Source organism: Pipra filicauda, unplaced genomic scaffold (assembly GCF_003945595.2).
Source record: "Pipra filicauda isolate LSUMZ 115617 unplaced genomic scaffold, ASM394559v2 scaffold153_size1761393_pilon, whole genome shotgun sequence".
Classification (NCBI taxonomy): Eukaryota; Metazoa; Chordata; class Aves; order Passeriformes; family Pipridae; genus Pipra; species Pipra filicauda.
The window spans coordinates 400434-418334 of record NW_024104029.1 but is presented as its reverse complement, the minus strand read 5'-3'; the positions used below and the strand labels follow the sequence as shown (position 1 = coordinate 418334).

General features: G+C 38.1%; 1 protein-coding gene across 4 annotated transcripts in view; it reads left to right on the top strand.

Annotated features, from left to right (window-relative positions):
• CEP78 (centrosomal protein 78) overlaps positions 1–16080 on the top strand; it is a 28685-nt gene extending 12605 nt beyond the window's left edge. For all 4 annotated transcript variants that reach the window (XM_039379031.1, XM_039379032.1, XM_039379034.1 and 1 more), the window contains 7 exons: positions 20–155; positions 1105–1150; positions 2300–2443; positions 9661–9738; positions 12058–12224; positions 13907–14060; positions 15254–16080. In XM_039379031.1, coding sequence (XP_039234965.1) covers positions 20–155; positions 1105–1150; positions 2300–2443; positions 9661–9738; positions 12058–12224; positions 13907–14060; positions 15254–15763 — 1235 coding nt within the window. In that variant the 3' untranslated portion in view covers positions 15764–16080. The remainder of the gene's footprint in view (positions 1–19; positions 156–1104; positions 1151–2299; positions 2444–9660; positions 9739–12057; positions 12225–13906; positions 14061–15253) is intronic.
• Positions 16081–17901: the final 1821 nt, after the last annotated feature.

Genomic DNA, 17901 nt, shown 5'->3' with positions numbered 1-17901 from the left:
ATCTTGCTGTTCAATACAGGACTATTGTCTAAAAAATCGGTAAGTCCTGGGAAAAAAATTACATCTGTGAAAGAGAGTTACTCACCAAAACCACTACCACCAGGCACAAAAGGCTTCCTTCCTTGGCGGACTGCAGAACGTGCAAAGAGATGCAGGTGAGGTTTTCATAGTACAAGGGAAAATAATAAAGCATAAAACCAGCATCATAAATATAGTAGAGAACAGTGTTAGTCTTTTTAAAATATTATTTGAAAGTTACACATATAATTTCATATTGCATCCATAATTTTTTCTGTTTATATAAATTTTGGGGATTTTACATAAATTCTGTTCTAGTAAGTATTTAAAATACACAAAAATAAATGATGGCCATAGGAATATTCAGATGTAGCAAAAAAACCCAGCAGAACCAAGCCTACCTTGCCTGCTTGTTCTTTTGTTAATAATAATTTATCAGATGTATCATAGCTGAAGGTGCAAGTTAGTGTTGTAAACTTGTAGTATAGTTGATTTGGCATTTGATGCCTAGGTATTTTTTCCACCTCTTCTTTCTGCTTCATTTCCCCCAATACAAGCCTAATTATTGTGATCATCTAAGTCCAGTGACTTAAAATAAAACTAAAAAAAGTTATGTATGGAAGCTCTCTTTTGAAACAGCTTTTGTTTGGGTTTGTTTGGGTTTCTTTTAAATCTATACCCTAGACTTTGGCCTTGCAAAATGGAGACTATATAACTATTTAAACAAAAAAAATTCCTTAATGCTCTATCATAACTGTAGTTATCAAACTTATTTTTTAAAATCCTGAGCACCAAATTCTCCTCTTGACTTTAGTTGAAAATAATTAACTAAGCAAGATGCCTACTGAAGATATTAATGTTAGCATCCAGTAATGTTGCTCTAAATCACGATTAGGTAGGGGGTGCTAATAGAACAAAGTGAGGATCTAATGAGGGTTAAAGGGATACAGTGCAGTGTCTAATGCTGTTTTTACTCTTGTGCTTCACCTGCCCTAGAATCCTGTATTTGGAAGTGAATGTAGCAATCGTGACATTACAAACTTACTTTCTCAGAAGTGTTTTGTTGGTTTTTTTTCCTAACTGTAGAGGTGGGGCTCTGGATCGTACTGGAGAATTGCCAGTGGAGATTCAGGTACTGTTTCTCTCATAGTGGTTTCTTTAGTAGGTGAATGCCAAAAAAAGATGAAAATGTTCTTTCTCAACAGAATTTGTTGTCTAAAAGTTAAGACTGGAACATACTTTTAAAGATAATCTATCATGGAAGTGCAAAAAAATAGTTTACATCAGCATTTGGTTGAAACTTCTTTGCTACTTAGTTTACTTCCATTTCTGTCTCTGTATCTTTTGGTTTCCTAGTCATATGAGCAAGCTAGGTTGGAGTATGGGCACAATCCCTTCAGAGGCAATAAGGAGGATTAACAGCATTTTTATCTGAAGGCTTTTGCACCATCTTTTCTGTCTTGGACTTGGATTACTTACTTGTGTTTGAACGGGTCTGTGAACTGCTCCAGTAAACATACCAGCAGGAGAATAAAAATCCCCACTTTCTTCTGTCTCCTTTGCATCTCATTTCCATCTTCCCTCCTACCTTGCCCACTGTAGAATAGCTGGAGAAGTGCATTTTTGTATACTAATAAAATTAAACTGGCTCACAGAAGGGTGTGATGGCTGCTCACTTATACCCTGCTCTGGCATAGGCTTCCCATGGACTGCAGTCCTTTGGGAAAACCTGCACTGTCACAGGATTCCCATGCACTGCAGCTCCTCTGATCCATCTGTCTGCTCTGACATGGGTCTTGCCTGGCTGGAGTGAGGGTATTGGCTCCACCACGGAGCACCTCTTCCTCCTCCTAGTCTGCTTTTCCCTCTGTTTTTTCTCACTCTCTTTGTTCCCACCTCTTCTTCCTGTCTGGCATTTTTTGCCCTTTGTTAAACCATCTCACCCCATGCTCAAACAGCTTCACTGCTGGGCCCAGCTCTGCCCTGCAGTGGGTCAGATGGTACCAGGCGTCTGACGTGGGGTAGCCCTGGCTGTGCCTCACGGGGACCCTGCTGCTAAATTCTCACCACATGTACCCAATATATGCACACATAGGATTGATTTTTTTAATATTGTTTTATGCAAATTTATTTCAAAATTATATAGCTGGACAATGTTTATACATTGTCGGGAGCTCTAGGAAACAACTGTATTTAAATTAAGCTTTTGATACAATTTAATCTTTGATTTTTGCTGCACATTGTAATGCTGTAAGTGGGTGTGGTTTTCTGGTGTAATTAGACAGGTGTTCCTGTGAAAGTGACAGTAGAAAGTGCTTCTACATTTGATACTGAAGACACAGAAGATTTAGATGATGTCATCCACTATCCTGATCTGGCAAAATCAATTGATAAGATTAATGTAACAGAGTATCAACAATTAGAGGTAAGAAGCATGTTCTGTGCCTTAGACTCCATAAAGGCAAGTTATATCAATTAAACCATGTTTTATTCAGAAAACTGTTGTTAAGCAAATAAGTAGCCATGGAGCAGGATTTCAGAATAGCTCTTAATTATCCTGCATTATGTCACACAGGGTTTCATTTCAGAAGATGTATGTCAAATATGCACTGGATGTTCGATTTCTTAATATTATAATACAGATAAATACGCTATAAGCATATTGTCAAATCAGTGCCTTAATAAGAAAGAACTTAACTTAGTACACACAACTGCAATATATGTAATTTCTCTGTTCCAGTCTTGAACCATAGTTTGCAAATCTTTCGATCAGTGTTATTGCTTGTTGTATTTTCTTCCAAGTATTTCCTTTATAAAAGTAATTTAATGTTATTTCTGTTGTATTTTCTTCCAAGTATTTCTTTCATAAAAGTATTTTAATGTTATTTCAAAGAGCTAAAATATGGTAATGACTGTTGTGTAAAAATAATTACAAAAATAGCTGAAAGAGTGTTAGAGCTTCATTTTATAATTGAGTTTAGGGTGGCTTAGAGCAAAAGGACTGTACAAATACTGCAATACTACTAGACTTTTTTGGGGATTTTTTTATTTGTTTGTTTGGTTGGTTTGTTTGTTTTTTAAACCTATGTAAACTTTTTCTTTAGACCTACCTTTTTTCTCTCTAGAACTTTTGTTCAGGAAGGTTTCAAGGTTTTCACATGTTGCTGAGACTTAAAGTTGTATAGGGACTTTCTTTGGGGGTGAGTTTGTTACTGTTCATGTGTAATTTATCAACATTGTGCTGTGTTGGTGGCTTCAACACTTATCAAAAGCATTGTGTATGGAATCATAGAATTCCATGTCATGTGAAAATTGCTCGAAAAAGTTCTATGTAGGAAGTACTGTGCTTTCAGGAAACACTTCATGTATTTATTCTTGGTGTTTGGAGAGGGAGGAATATTATCTTCAGGACACAGGGCAGAGGCAGACATAACTTGTGCTTTGGGGAAGGGTTGTCATACTGACTTATGACATCAGTGTTACCTGTACAGCGACTGTAAGGAAGGGATAATTTGTGATTAATTTGGGCTACCTTGGAGGTAAAACTACCAATTTTAGCAGCCTACCCCAAAATTGATTTTAAATTTTCTGTGCTTGTAAAACTCCAGATTTTTCTGACTTTCTGAATTTGAAAACCAAAATACTTTTTTATGCCATGGTTGCATATCAGATGCACTGTTTAAGCAGTCTGCAGCTGTTCCTGTGCCTCACCTATCCTTGTTATTATATTGACACAAAGCAGGTTTCACATTATGGCAGAACCGAACTACCAACTTGTCACCATTGAATGGGGATGTCTATTTCCTCTCTGTGTCTGAGTGCTTTTTCATTTCTTGCTTCAGTCTTTTCCTCTTGTGTCTTTTTTCATGTTTTTCTAAGTTGATTCAACTTGCTGATATGGAGAAAACCCATGTAGTTGAACAAGGAGAAGTGCAAAGTCCTGCACCAGGGAAGAACAACCTCAAGCACCACTATCTGCTGAGGGCAGATCATCTGGAAAACAGTGCTGCAAAAAAAGGCCCTGGGGGCTCTGGTGGACACCAAAGTTGAACGTGAGCCACCAGTGTACCATTGCAACAAAGGAGGTGAATAGCATGCTGGACTGCATTAGGAGGAATGTTATCAGCAGGCTGAGGGAGGCGATCCTTCCCCTGTGCTTGTGAGGCCACAGCTGCAATACTGTGTCCAACTCTGGACTCTCCAGTACAAGAGAAATGTGGGCAGACTGAAGAGAGTCCAACAAAGAGCCACAAGGATGGTTAAGGGACTGGAGCACCTCTCCTGTGAGGAAAGGCTGAGAGAGCTGGGACCGTTCAGCCTGAAGGAGAGAAGGCTTGGGAAGGGATAAATACCCAAAGAAGAGGGTGCAAATAGGATGGAGACCATCTCTTTTCTCTGGTGCCCAGCGACAGGAAGTTACACAATGGGCAGAAGCTGAAACATAGGAGTTTCATTCTGAACATCAGGAAACACTTTCACTGTAAGATTAACTGAGCACTGGCACGGGCTGCACAGGGCAGCGGTGGCGTCTCCCCTTAAAAGATATTAAACAACATCTGAACATCTTGTTGTAAGTGGCCCTGCTTGAGCAGAGGGTTGTACCAGATGACTTCCAGAGATCCCTTCCAGCCTCAACCAGTCTCTGATATTTTTCCAGGATAGCGTTCAGCTATCTTAACGACTCACATTAGTTTATGTGACTCGGGGTGTTTCAGAACCCCAGAGTATGGTAAGTGGCAGAAGTCTGTGACTCATAAGGTGAGAGAGGAAGTGGAGGACTCTTTTATCTGTATTAATTTGGCTTAGGTACTGTCATTAAACAGCTTTTAATGCCCAGCAGCTTCAGGGAGGAACTTACCTAACTGAAAAGTAATCCACTTTACTGAGAGCAGGCCTCTCAGTAAAGTGAGACAACAGCTGTGCTAGAACAATGATGGGAATGCAGAATTGGAATAAACAGTAAGAGATGGGAACTCCTTAAACTCCCACTTTGCCATGAAAGCTCTCCAAACATTTTATGATGTGACTAAATGACCAGACTTTCACTTTAGTATGCAAGTCCATGAGAACTTCTCTGCATCCTTCTGCCCAGAAAGGGGCTTTAAGCATGGCACTTAGTGAAACAAGTAGTACTTAGTTGTATTTTCTGTAAAAAAAAAATGTCTTGGGTAATGAAAGGCTTTATTTCTGCTTAAATGAAAAATAAGAACTGATAGATACTAATTCCTTCCACTAGAGGGAATCGAATGTCAGAGTGGGTTCTGATGAAGAATGTACTTGAGGTAACTCCCATATTTTTAAATTTTAACTAATGATTTAAATGGTGAACTTCACCCTTAGTCTAGTTACCAGTCAGCTCTTTCCACATATTACTACTTTGTGCATTACAAAGAAGTAGAGATTGCATTACAACTTTTTTAAAAATAAGGACAGCAATGTATTCAAGGAGAAAAACATGGCTAATTAGTTCCTAAATTTTTTAAAATATATTTTAATTTTTTAACTTCAGTTTTATACCTCTGTCTAGTGTTGAATAGTCATACTGCATACAGTAATTCTGAGGGCTATATATATTTTTGGTATGCAATTTTATCTTAAAGGCTGTCAGTACTGTCTTTCTGGGCTATACTTCTTGAAGACTTAGTCTTGTAGCTTGGATATACATTTAGCTCTCTCTGATGCATTTTAAAATTTTTTTTCAGCAAAAAGACTAGGGCATTGTGTCAACCAGTGAATTTCTTAAAAGCAAATGAAAGAATAAAGTGTGCATATACTTGTAATTTAATGTTGACAAATATGTTTACACATATTGTAAGGTGTAAGGCATCTTCCTTTAAATGCTAACTTTGATACTGCTTATGAGGAGATGTAGCTGCAGCATTCAGTTTGTTTTTGAAGTCAGTCCATAACAATCCAGAGGGGTCGCAGCTGACTGGAAGCTGGCAAATGTTGTCCCAATTTTCAAGAAGGGCAAGTAGGATGATGGAAACTACAGGCCTGTCCGTCTCACTTCAGTGCCTGGTAAAGTTATGGAGAAGATTATTCTGGGAAATATTGAGAAACACCTGAAGGAGAACACAGTTATTGGTCAGTCATTGGTCACAGCCAGCACAGCTTCATGAGAGGAAAGTCCTGCTTATCCAACCTGATTTCTTCTTATGTAATCCACCTAAGTTGATTAAGGGAAGCCAGTTGATGTAATCTTTTTTTGGATTTCAGCTCCATCTTGGGCCCTGTGCTCTTCAACATCTTCAAAAATGACTTGGACGCAGGACTGGAAGGGATACTGAGCAAGTTTGCAGATGACAAAACACTCAGAGGAGCTGTTGACTCCCTGGAAGGCAGGGAGGCCCTGCAGAGAGACCTCAACAAATGAGAGGACTGGGCAGTCACCAAGCAGATGAAGTTCAACAAGGGGAAGTGCTGGATTCTGCACCTGGGATGGAGCAACCCTGGACATCTGTATAGACTGGGGAATGAGGTGCTGAAAAGCAGTGCTGTGGAAAGGGACCTGGTGGTCCTGGTTGATGGCAAGTTGAATATGAGTCAGCAGTGCCCTGGCAGCCAGGAGGGCCAACCATGTCCTGGGGGGTATCAGGCAAAGCATCGCCAACCGGTCGAGGGAGGGGATTGTCCCGCTCTGCTCTGCACTGAGGTGGCCTCACCTTGAACATTGTGTGCAGTTTTGGGGCACCACAATATAAGAAAGATATTAAGCTCTTAGAGAATGTCCAAAGGAAGGCAATGAAGATGGTGAAGGACCTTGAGGGGAAGCTGTGTGAGGAGTGGCTGAGGTCACTTGGTGTGTTCAGCCTGGAGAAGAGGAGATTGAGGGGAGACCTCATTGCAGTCACAACTTCCTCGTGAGGGAAAGAGGAGCGGGAGGCGCTGATCTCTCCTCTATGGTCATTGGTCCTGAGGGAATGGCCTGAAATGGTGTCAAGGGAGGTTTAGGTCAGATATCAGAAAGAGGTTCTTCACCCAGAGAGTGGTTGGGCACTGGAACAGGCTCCCCACAGAAGTGGTCACAGCACCAAGCCTGACAGAGTTCAAGAAGCATTTGGATGATACTTTCAGGCACACTGTGTGACTCTTGGGGATATTCCTGTGCCGGGCCAGGAGTTGGACTTGATGATCCTTGTGGGTCCCTTCCAATTTGGCATGTTCTGTGATTCTCTGATTCTGTGATCAAATATTGTGTACATTTAAAGTGTGATAAATCAAGTTTAAACAAAACAAGAAAAATCCACATTTCTGTTTAAAAAATTGTTGTAATTTAACTGCTTTCTAAGCCATTGCCCTTTGACATTACAAACCACCAATTTGAGGAAAAAGGTCATTGCTGTCACCTTTAAAATTATCTAAAATCTGTCCACAACAAAAATACTATAAAACTAAAGTTTCTAAAAAACACCTTAAGAAAAGTACAAAGATCAGTGTTTACAGAGGCATTGTGCTGTCTGCTGTCTTATACGGATCTGAATCATGGGTCATCTACCGCCACCACCTGTGTCTCCTAGAACACTTCCATCAACGCTGTCTCCGTACAATCCTAAACATCCACTGGTCAGATTATGTGACCAATACATCTGTTCTAGAGCAAGCAGCAGTCACAAGTATTGAGGCCATGCTGATGAGAACACAGCTGCGATGGGCAGGACACGTCTCCAGGATGAAGGACCACCGCCTGCCTAAGATCTTGCTCTATGGTGAACTTGCCACCGGCTGCCACAAGAGAGGAGCCCCAAAGAGAAGATACAAGGACTCCCTGAAACATCATCTCAGCCTTGGCCATATTGATCACCATAACTGGTCTACTCTGGCCTCCAATTGGGAGCTCTGGAGACACACCATCTATAACGCCGCTGATGCTTTTGAGAAAGCACGCAGGATCACTCTTGAGGAGAAAAGACAACGCAGAAAGAACCATGCCTTGCAGAATATACCACCTAAGGAGTCTTTCTGCTGTGCCTTTTGCAACCGGACGTGCCTATCTCGTATTGGCCTTTTTAGTCACCAACACACTTGTAACAAACGTGGGTAGAGCCCTTCCCAAATCTTCGTTCGTGAAACCTAGCCATGATGATGACAGTTTCTAAAGTAGAGTTCCTTGCCAAAAACCCCCTACATCTCAGAAACTTTAAAATACATACATATACATATGCACACACATTATAAATGGAAATGTAAGCATTCTTCAGGTCTGTGGTAGCTATGACTGGCCTTCAAAGCTAGGGTATGGGATTCCAAGTTACATGTCAAGTTGTGAATGCAGAAAATTATGGTCACTATTTCCTGTCTGTGTGTCTGTAAGAGACATTACTTCACATGTTCTAACGTTGATTGCAGTAAGACTGTGGTACTTTTGGATGGTTCTCCTTAGAGAATTGCCCCCAACTCTATGCCCGCGGGTTAGATACTGACTTCTACAGGTGATGCTCGTGTTCTGATGATAAAGATAAGACTAGCTTTCTAGTTCCAGGGTTAGCTTGGTTGATGCTACTCTAGGGATCATAGGAGTGGGCTTCACTGGGCAGTAGTGACAGACTCATAACCATCACTTAAGAGTGGCTGTCACTGTGAGGCCTATATCTAGATTATTCTAAAACCTGCATCTTTGAATCAGATGCAAAAGTCCCTTGCATCTTTTAAGACCTGTGAGGACCTCTTTGTATTTGGAGAAGGATTAGTTTTACTACACATTCTGTTTCACACCAGTCTTCTCAGATGATTGCCTATATGAAGTACAATAGTATGCTCTTGAATAAACTTTTATAGGAAACAAAGGATTTCAGTACTATTCGGATCTCTGCTTCCCTATAGAACTGGTTGATAAAGTGTGTATAAAAAACTGTGTCTTTTTACGTATAGGTGCTCGTGTATCAAGTGTGTAGAGAAATGAAGAAGTTTTGTATACTGTTATTTCATATAGTCTACCCTCTGAAAAATAGATTAGCTTGATAGTTTTAACAGTTTTCACCTTTCAAACCAGAAGGCTCTGTTAAGGTGTGCAAGAACAAAAATTCTGATTTGTTCTTCCATGTCAGATGCTGTAATCAAAGATGATAATGCTCTGCTGGGATACAAGAAAATGTAGTATTGCTTATCAAATTCTGACTACTGATACTGAAACTGAGATTCACCACTTAAAACTAATAGTTAAAATACACATGTAGGCATCTCATGAATAAGAATAGAATATGTTTATTAGATGTTTGGCTGTGTTCTTGTTAATTCAACACTAAACTTGGGATTGTGAAAATCTTACTTTTCTACTGAAGAAATAAGTGAAATCAGTTGTAAAGAGTACAGTTCTTACAGCTCAGAATTTTGTATTTTATTGCTGTAAGAAGGAATAAAATCCTGGATAAAGAATACAGGCTGATAATCTAGAGACTTGTGCTGCAATTTCATGTTATCTGTTGCAATATTACAAATCTGTTGAGCAGATTTCTTCTTAATTTCTTAATTTTTTCCATCCTAGAGTACTGGTAGACATCTGTCATGTATTTTCGTAGCAGATAAGTTTTTGTTTGGAATGCCATGTGCTAGTTGTTAATTGGACGTGTTGAGTTTTCGTATATTGCATGTTAATCTGACATTTTGAGGTAAATTTCTTGATCGTTTATCTGTGTTTGATAGTTGGAGCTGGAAGAATGCATGTTAAAACTAAAGGAAGAACAAATAGCTAGAGAGAAGGCTGAGGAACGAGTAACAGAGGTGAGATACGTAACTGTTAATGATCTTTAAAGGAGGCACTGATCAAAGTATCCATGTGCTTAATTAGGAGTAATTATCTATGACCACTAATGTGGTGGTTTCCAGAGTTTCAGTTCAAAGTCGCGTGGATCATTTACTAGTCTAAGGGCAATGATGAAATCTCTGTTTATTAATCTCCTGATCCTGTTCCAGAGCCTTGAACTCCAGATCAAGCTACTCTTTCAATGGGTTTTGTTCATTTGCTGTTTTATGATCTGGGGCATCCTGATACTTATTTTTCTTGAGAAAGTGATTAAATCTGTTTGCAGTTTGCACACATGGATGGTTCTTTGTCTCCCAACTCACTTATCATGACTTGTGCTGAGAACCTCTTTGTTGCAATTTGATATGGTTTGAAGCTGGCTCCCTGCCAAGTCTCCAAACCTTACCACAAGAAGTCCCCCCCCCCCAAACCAAGGGAGAAGAGGGAAAAAAAACCCAAGAGAACCGAAACGAGAGAGAGGCAGCTAAAGCAATATATATATAAATATATTTACACTTATATTGCATTTATATACAATTGAAATATATATACAATTTCAAAAGGAAAAGGGAAGGGAAAAAAGGAACAAAAACAAAATAAAATATACACGATCAATAGCCCAAGATCTAGCAACTAAAAGAATTAGCAAAAGACTATCTTACTACTCTCCTTGGGACAACAGAAAGTCACGCTGGAACGACCGCCGGCAACCTCTGTCTCCCAAAGTTGGCAAGGCCTCACCAGGCCTCACTCTCCAACCCGACAAGACTCAACAGCAGGGAAACCCGCACCTCCAAAGCTGCCGGAAGGAAAGAGAGGGCGAAAGCCTTTCCTCCTTTCTTCTTATACCCTGACTTACGTAAAAATCATAGGGAATACTGGGTAAATCTGGGCACTTCCTTGGTTACAAACTGGTCACCAAGGAAGGCCTAGACTAAACTACCACACAATTACTGTTTATTTTGGCTTATTCTGTACCTTTGATTTTTAAGCTTTGATTTTTAAGCTTTGTTTCCACAGGCAATAACCATATTGGATGCTCATCTGCGTGCCAGTTGTTGCGAAGTGCAGCTTAGTTTTACAAAACTGAACAACTTATCACAGTTAAATTGTGAAGTCTTCTTTCTCCTGTCTGCTGTTGCTGACCTAAAAGTATTCTTTTGCATCAATAAGCAGAATTTCTTGTAATAGAGTTGCATGTAAGATAGTGTAAACAAATGGATTTAGTTCTTAGATGTGAGTGGAGGGGACTGAAAGTGATGATACCTGTTGAAATTTGAGCACCAAATGGTACCCCACAGTACAGGGAGCAGATATCCACAAAGGACTGCACTCCGCAAGGTTCATTGTAGAGATCTTGTGCAATCATCCACATCTTCCTGTAATGTGATTTGCACCAGTGGGCTCTTCTGGGTATCTGTTGTTTGAATACTTAAATGCTTTTTAGGCTAAATACCCCCTGCAAGAAATCTTTCTCTGTCATCCTAGACTGGTTGGATGTAGCACCTTGCTTCAAGAGAGCAAATAAACCAACTAGGAGTAATCTTTAAAGTTGTTCATTTTGATGCTCATTTAACATCTGCAGCATACTACAGAATGTATAAATTTTTTGCCCTCATAATAAATGAAAGAAGGAAAGCCTGTGGTAGCATATGATTGCATAGCTGTAATCTTAAATGAGTGTCTGAGTTAATGCTTCCCTCAAACACAAAACCTTGTATATCCTGCAGTTATCATTTAACTTTTAGTCTGTCATCAATTTGATTAATATTCAGTGTGGAGAAAAATTGAATCATCCTTAACTTTCAATTTTCAGATGCACAGTGCAGGGAAGACTTAACAGTAGTATGCATTGCCTCTGATACAGAGGGGTGAATATAAGGAGAACACTGGCCTTCGTTATGTTTTTTTTACTAGTAAAATAAATTCTTTGGTGTTAATGTATCATATAATATACTCACTACTATATTGAAAGCTAATTTTTTTCTGCTTATACTTGCTCTGTAACATTCTGTACATGCTGAAGACAGTCCTGAGCCAGCAGTTTTGAGTGCCTGCAGCAATATCACTATGGTAACATAGAATTACAGCTGTGGATAAACAGATCTGCACAGAGCTCAATATAACAGTGCCTGGAATGTGTCTGGTACAGCAAACTCTGTATCTGTTACATCAGTTACTATGGGTATTTTACTTTGTGATGCTGCTCTTTAGGCTTGCAAAGGTGAGGTTTGATATTTTTGGTTTTTTTAACTTAAAATGAAAAAAATTTCTTTTTTTCCCCCCACTCCACATAGCTGGAAATTGAAAATGCAAGATTAAGGAATCTAAATATCTCCCTATCCGAGGTTCTTCAGGCACAGTCAGTAACCAGCACGATTTTGGAAGATGAAGGTGTTCTAGGCAGCATTGAGAACTCTTTTCAAAAGTTTCATGCTTTTTTAGACCTCCTTAAAGATGCTGGGTAGGTTGTCACTTTACTCAAGTCTTCCTGTTTCTCCTTAGATCTTTTCCCGAAATTATTTTCGCAATGAAGTATGCTGCCTTCTACCCCCCAGATTTATAGAACTGTAATTCCAAAGAGCAAAGGAAAATAAATTAGCCATGTACCTTCTGTTTAGTCTTTTCCTAGTGGGAAGAACGTGATCCAAGCACAGTTCATGTATCTGTCCTTGGAAAAGGCTTTCAAGAAGCCATTCTGAAAGAGCAGAAAGCTTCTATTCTAACATGTTTCCAAGTCTTTATTGAATCACATGTGGCTCTTAGCATTCCCATGAGATGAAAGGCTCAAAATGCAGTTGAATTGGCTTCGGAAAGTGTCCTATTGCCTTGTGCTCTCCATTTTCTAATTGAATCTAGTCTCTATTTAAATTCTGGGTTATTTATTATTATTTGAATTATTTTAGAGAGTATTGATTAAAGTTTGTCTTACCACTGTACCTGCAGTTTCTCATAGGGTGGTTCATCCTTCCCATTTGTCAAAGAATTTCAGCTTAAACCTGATTTGTAAAGCTTATGTAGTCAGGCATGGCAATCCCATCCACAAGAATAAAGGAATGCTATGAATATATATTGTAGTCTACTCTGCATATTCAGAGAAGATCAAAAAAGATATTATTTGCCTCCCACTTCCAAACTGTAATGATGTAACTCAGAACAAGTAACAATGGCCTCAAGTTGTCCCAGGTTTAGACTGGATATTAAGAAAAATTTCTTCACTGAAAGGATGGTCAGACATTGGAACAGACTGTCCAGGGACGTAGTGGAATCACCATCTCTGGAAGTGTTCAGAAAATATCTAGAAACTAAACATCTAAAATTTTTTTTAGTGATGGATCTGGCAGTGTTAGATTAACGGCTGGACTTGATGATATTGGAGGTGTTTTTCAATCTTAATGATTCCATGATTCTATGATTCTAAGTTGCTGTAAAGTTCACCCCAAGGCTGTGTTTTGATTTTGTGACAATCAATTTGCAGAGCTGGCATTACTTCAAGAATTAATTCAAAACTTTTGAGGAAGGGACAAAGGCATTTTCACTACATGAAAAATATTTTATTATACAGTCCCTATGACTATTCGTAGTACTAGGGAGCTGCTCTGGAAGTTATAGAATCCTAATCACAGAGAGTGTTCTCATAAGCTTCCGTATATCATATCCTGTGCTATCAACTGATGGCTGCAACTTCTCGCTTCTTACTGAGGCTTAAAACACACCAACTTGTAAACTGGCAAGTGACACATCACTGTATTTGTGAATCATGTCATGGCATTCATTATGTATTATGCTAGATTGGAGTTGTGCGCCAGTCTTCTGCTTGAATGACAGAGTTTTGATCTTTGTTCTGTCTGACATGGAATCTGCCTGTCAGCATCCTGTTCTGAGTGCAGTGCTAACTAGGAGAAATTAATTTTCAGCCTCATAACACTTGAGTTTTGAACCTGCAGGCTAATTTGTGCAAAGATAAGAAAATACCTCTACTTACTTGGTTTCATCTTGGTTAAGATATTGGGCTTCTCATAAAATAGCGGAAAACTATCTTCAAAGCTTTAAACAGATTCTACTTCTTTTTCTGCTTTTGATTGTTTAGGTCTTTCAAAGGCTAAGAATTGTTTGTGTCATTTTCTACTGAACTTTATTTTACAGACTTGGACAACTTGCTGTATTAGCTGGGATAGACCAGTCAGATTTTGGCCTTTTGGGGCATCCGCAAATGAATTCTACTCTCAGTAAGCCTGCTAACATGGTAAAGGAGAAGTCTTTTGAAGAAGAAAGACAGGAACATAACCAGAACAGCAAAGTAAGTCTATAGACAGAATGCTAGAGACAAGTTTAATTGATACTTTTTAATGTACTTTCAAGCTGTTATCCCCCTCTGATTCATGAAGTTTTACTTCAGCCTTTTACTGCAGCTGCATTTATACAGATGGTAATATTCCAGTGAGTAATGTAAGCTTTTAAAGTGTTTGCCATTTGGAACATAAAACATAGTATTTTGTAATGTATTAAAGTATTGGTGGTAATTATGTTGTTTCTTACTCTGAAATAAGAAGTTCCAATAGTGGTATACATTCATTAAAAATAAAAAATACCATGACTACATTTTTTAGAAACATTTAATAATGATATATAGTGGTTTTAAAAACCTAGTCTCATAGTAGAGACTAGTACGATGTGCCTGCTGAAAATCACAAATTATCTTCTAAGTAATTACAGTGTATATGTCCAGTCCTGATGGATTTCTGTATGGCCATGACATGAATTTGAGGCAATTACAAATTTTCAGTATTTGCAGATAGTTCATAAGGTTTTCATTTCTACTCTGTCAATTAGTAGAAAATCCTATGGATTTTTCAAAGGAGATACTCAACTTCCTGTAATAAAACAAACAAAAAAAAACTAAACCCAAAACAAGCAAACAAAGAAAATCAAACCCAAAAAACCAACAAAAATAGCCCAGGCTTAAGTTTTTAAGGCTATTAAAAATGAAGATACTGGCAGACTATAGCCTTGTCCAAGTTGAATAAAACTGCCATATCTGAGAATCACTCTGCATTCCAATGTGTTCCTTTAACTGTCCTGCATTCCTCAAGAACATCGTGAGCCTCTAAAATATGTTAAAAATTTTGGGCTTAAAAAAAAATGAAAAGTTCTAGAAGTGTGGAAAACAATTTCCAGTTTGAAGACTCTTGTTCTTATCTCCTAGTACTGGTGATTAATTTAGATTCTTGTAGTGGCGAGTTATTGTGGGATAGACTTTTGGGACTATACCTTTGTGAACTGCAAGCAAACATAATGAATTGCAGGTATTTTGGAATGATAGACATGATTAGGCTTTGGCTGCTTCAGTGTAACTGACACATCTTTGTAGTATAGATTTAAAGCTAGATAGGAAACTGTAATGTGTCTACTCTGTGTATATATGGCAGTTGCAATACTGGCTTTTTTCCTCTCTGTTTGCATCAGTATCTTCATTGGAATCTCTCATTTCAGAACAGAATAGGGGACATCCAGCTGTCTCTTCCTGGTATGTTTCAATCCCAGATGGTTATGAATAATGCCTTTTCTGCACTTAGAGAAATACAAGAACTTCAGACTGCTGGACAGCAGTACCAGGTAGGCTCATGGAAGGAAACTGAAGCTCAAAGAATTGACCAAAATAAAGAGGATAAGCCTCGCAGTAGTACACCAATATTCTCTGAGAGGAGAGTCAAACAAAATGAACAAGCAAAAGGTCACTCAGCAAGGCAGTTGCATTCATTTGCTGATTCCAGTGTACATATTAAAAGTGATGACAGCAGAGTATCCAGTGGTATGTCTGTTGAAAAAAGCAAAAATTCTTCCTCTAAGAAATACATCCCTAGAGCAAATGAAACGGCAGCTTCAGCTACTGGAGCGAAAGGAAACCAAAGTACACTACAAGCAGTAAACAGCTCTGGAAGTGGCACTTTAGGATCTGGTTCTGAAATACAAGAAAGTATACAAAGTGTTACCAGCATTTGAAATGGTTCTAAAATGTTTGGACTGTTCTTTACGCTTGGAATATTAATAATAGATTTTGGATGTTTCAGTATAGTTTGTGAATTTTCTGTAAGGTAATGAAGACTTTGTGACTTTTTAAAACATTGCATGTTGTTTCATGTTTGCATTCCTTGTCATGAGATTTTGAACTTTGGAAACACGTGATACACTTAAAATGGTACCTGTCAGTTTGTACTACATACAGAGGACTCCTGGCATATGGATTTCATTACCTACACTGATCTTGGTGTAGAGTGTAAACTGTTTGGAGCCAATAAAGTTAATTTGAGTACAGTTTTTTCCCAGTGTTTTATTTCAGTGTATTCCAAGGTAGGGCAAAAACGGTTTGGGGGGAAACATCAATTCCTGCCTAACAGTGTGTGGGTATGACATTTCCAAAAGTAGTGGAAGTTTCAGATTCAAAAATGAGCCCAGAAACATCTCTGCAAGAAATCTTTAAATATAACCATCTTATTGTATACCAGTCATACCAGTTATTAGTATGATGCAGATTATAGAGTAACACACACTGGAAGGGACCTTTGGAGGATGTCTAGTCCAGCTCAGTTAACTTGCTCTCAGGACCTAGAGAAATGTGAGAAAATTAAACTAAAAGAATATCATTGTTCTAAAACTCCTGGGATTTTCCCCCCAGCTTCTTATTTCAGTCCCTGTGCATAGGCAGCTGATTTGTAGCTTCTGAACTAGAAGATATTTTTCACATACAGGAATTAGGCAGGATGGTTTAGGCTGAACTGGGGGGAAAAATATTGTATAACTTCCTTTTTATTCTGAGATCTGTCATGTGAGTTCTGGAACACAGAAGATCTGTAGAAATTCCTGACTCCTGTTGCTTTATAATTATGAAAAAACTCATGAATCCTCAAATGGAAGTTTTCTACAGAGCAAATAGCACAAGTTTACCTTAACTATTGCAATATTGCACAAGTAATTGCACAATGAAAGTATGTTCTTTGTACAGACTTTGTCACTTCAGAATATTAGAAGGTAATACGTTAATCTGTGTTATTTTTCACATACTTTCCCAACTGTTTTTCTAATTCTTCAGTCATCCTTTGCTTGTGATTTTGGTTTGATTGAACAATTACATGCAATCTGTATATTCAGCATTAAAATGCTATCTGTTCCTTTTTTTAAAATTTAAAAGTCTAAAGCTAATCCCTGAGAAATGCTGGGTAAAATTATAAATTCAAAAGTGTTTGGATTTGTGAGGTTACCAATTAGGAATCTGTTATTTGTCCTTAAAAATACCAAAAAGAACTTAAAACAGTTTATTTATTGAAGGCCTATAAGCAGGTGATATAAAATACCTTTTATGTTAAGTACTTAATTTTATATATTCTCTTTGACAATATGAATTATGTAAAAAATAATAATTTAAAAAAAAGTTGATCAGGCAGTTTGCAATTGAGATTGGCATGTTTTTTTTCCAGTGGATTAATACTTAATCTTTTTTTTTCTGTAAAATCAGAAACATGAAGGATTCTTCATCTCATCACTGGTGCTGTGGTATAGCACTCTTCCTGTAAGAATCTGTAGTGCCTACTTTATATATAGTTCCGTGTTGGATCTGAAGTCAGTAGAGACAATGGATTGAAGTCACCCAGAGGAGAAGTATTTTTTTAAGGCTATCATGAATATTTCAGAAGTTTCAAGGGTTTTGCTTACAATTTAAAAATGCATTTACAAAAAATATTTTATACATATAAGTAATTATTTTGTATGTCTATTTAACAATATTTTAATATAAAGTAAAATATTTTTTTTTATTATGAGTTCTCATATAAACTGTTTCATCCTTTTGCTGTTAGTTAATATTTTACATATTTGTGTTCTTGTCTGACATAAAAGCCTGAAATCAATGGGCCATCTATTTGCTAGAGAACATGTTACTGTTTATTCATACAACTCAATATTTTTTTCTCTCTTCATTTAGGCTTCCGAAGAACTACTTTTCACAGTTCAGAACTGCGATCTCTGGCAAACAAATTAACCTCAAACCCCTGTATTTTAGGTTTCAGCAAAATTTGCTTGTCTCACTAGTTTGCTGGACCAGACATTGCAGCTGCCTCCAGAAACAGTTGCCAGGTTGCTATGTA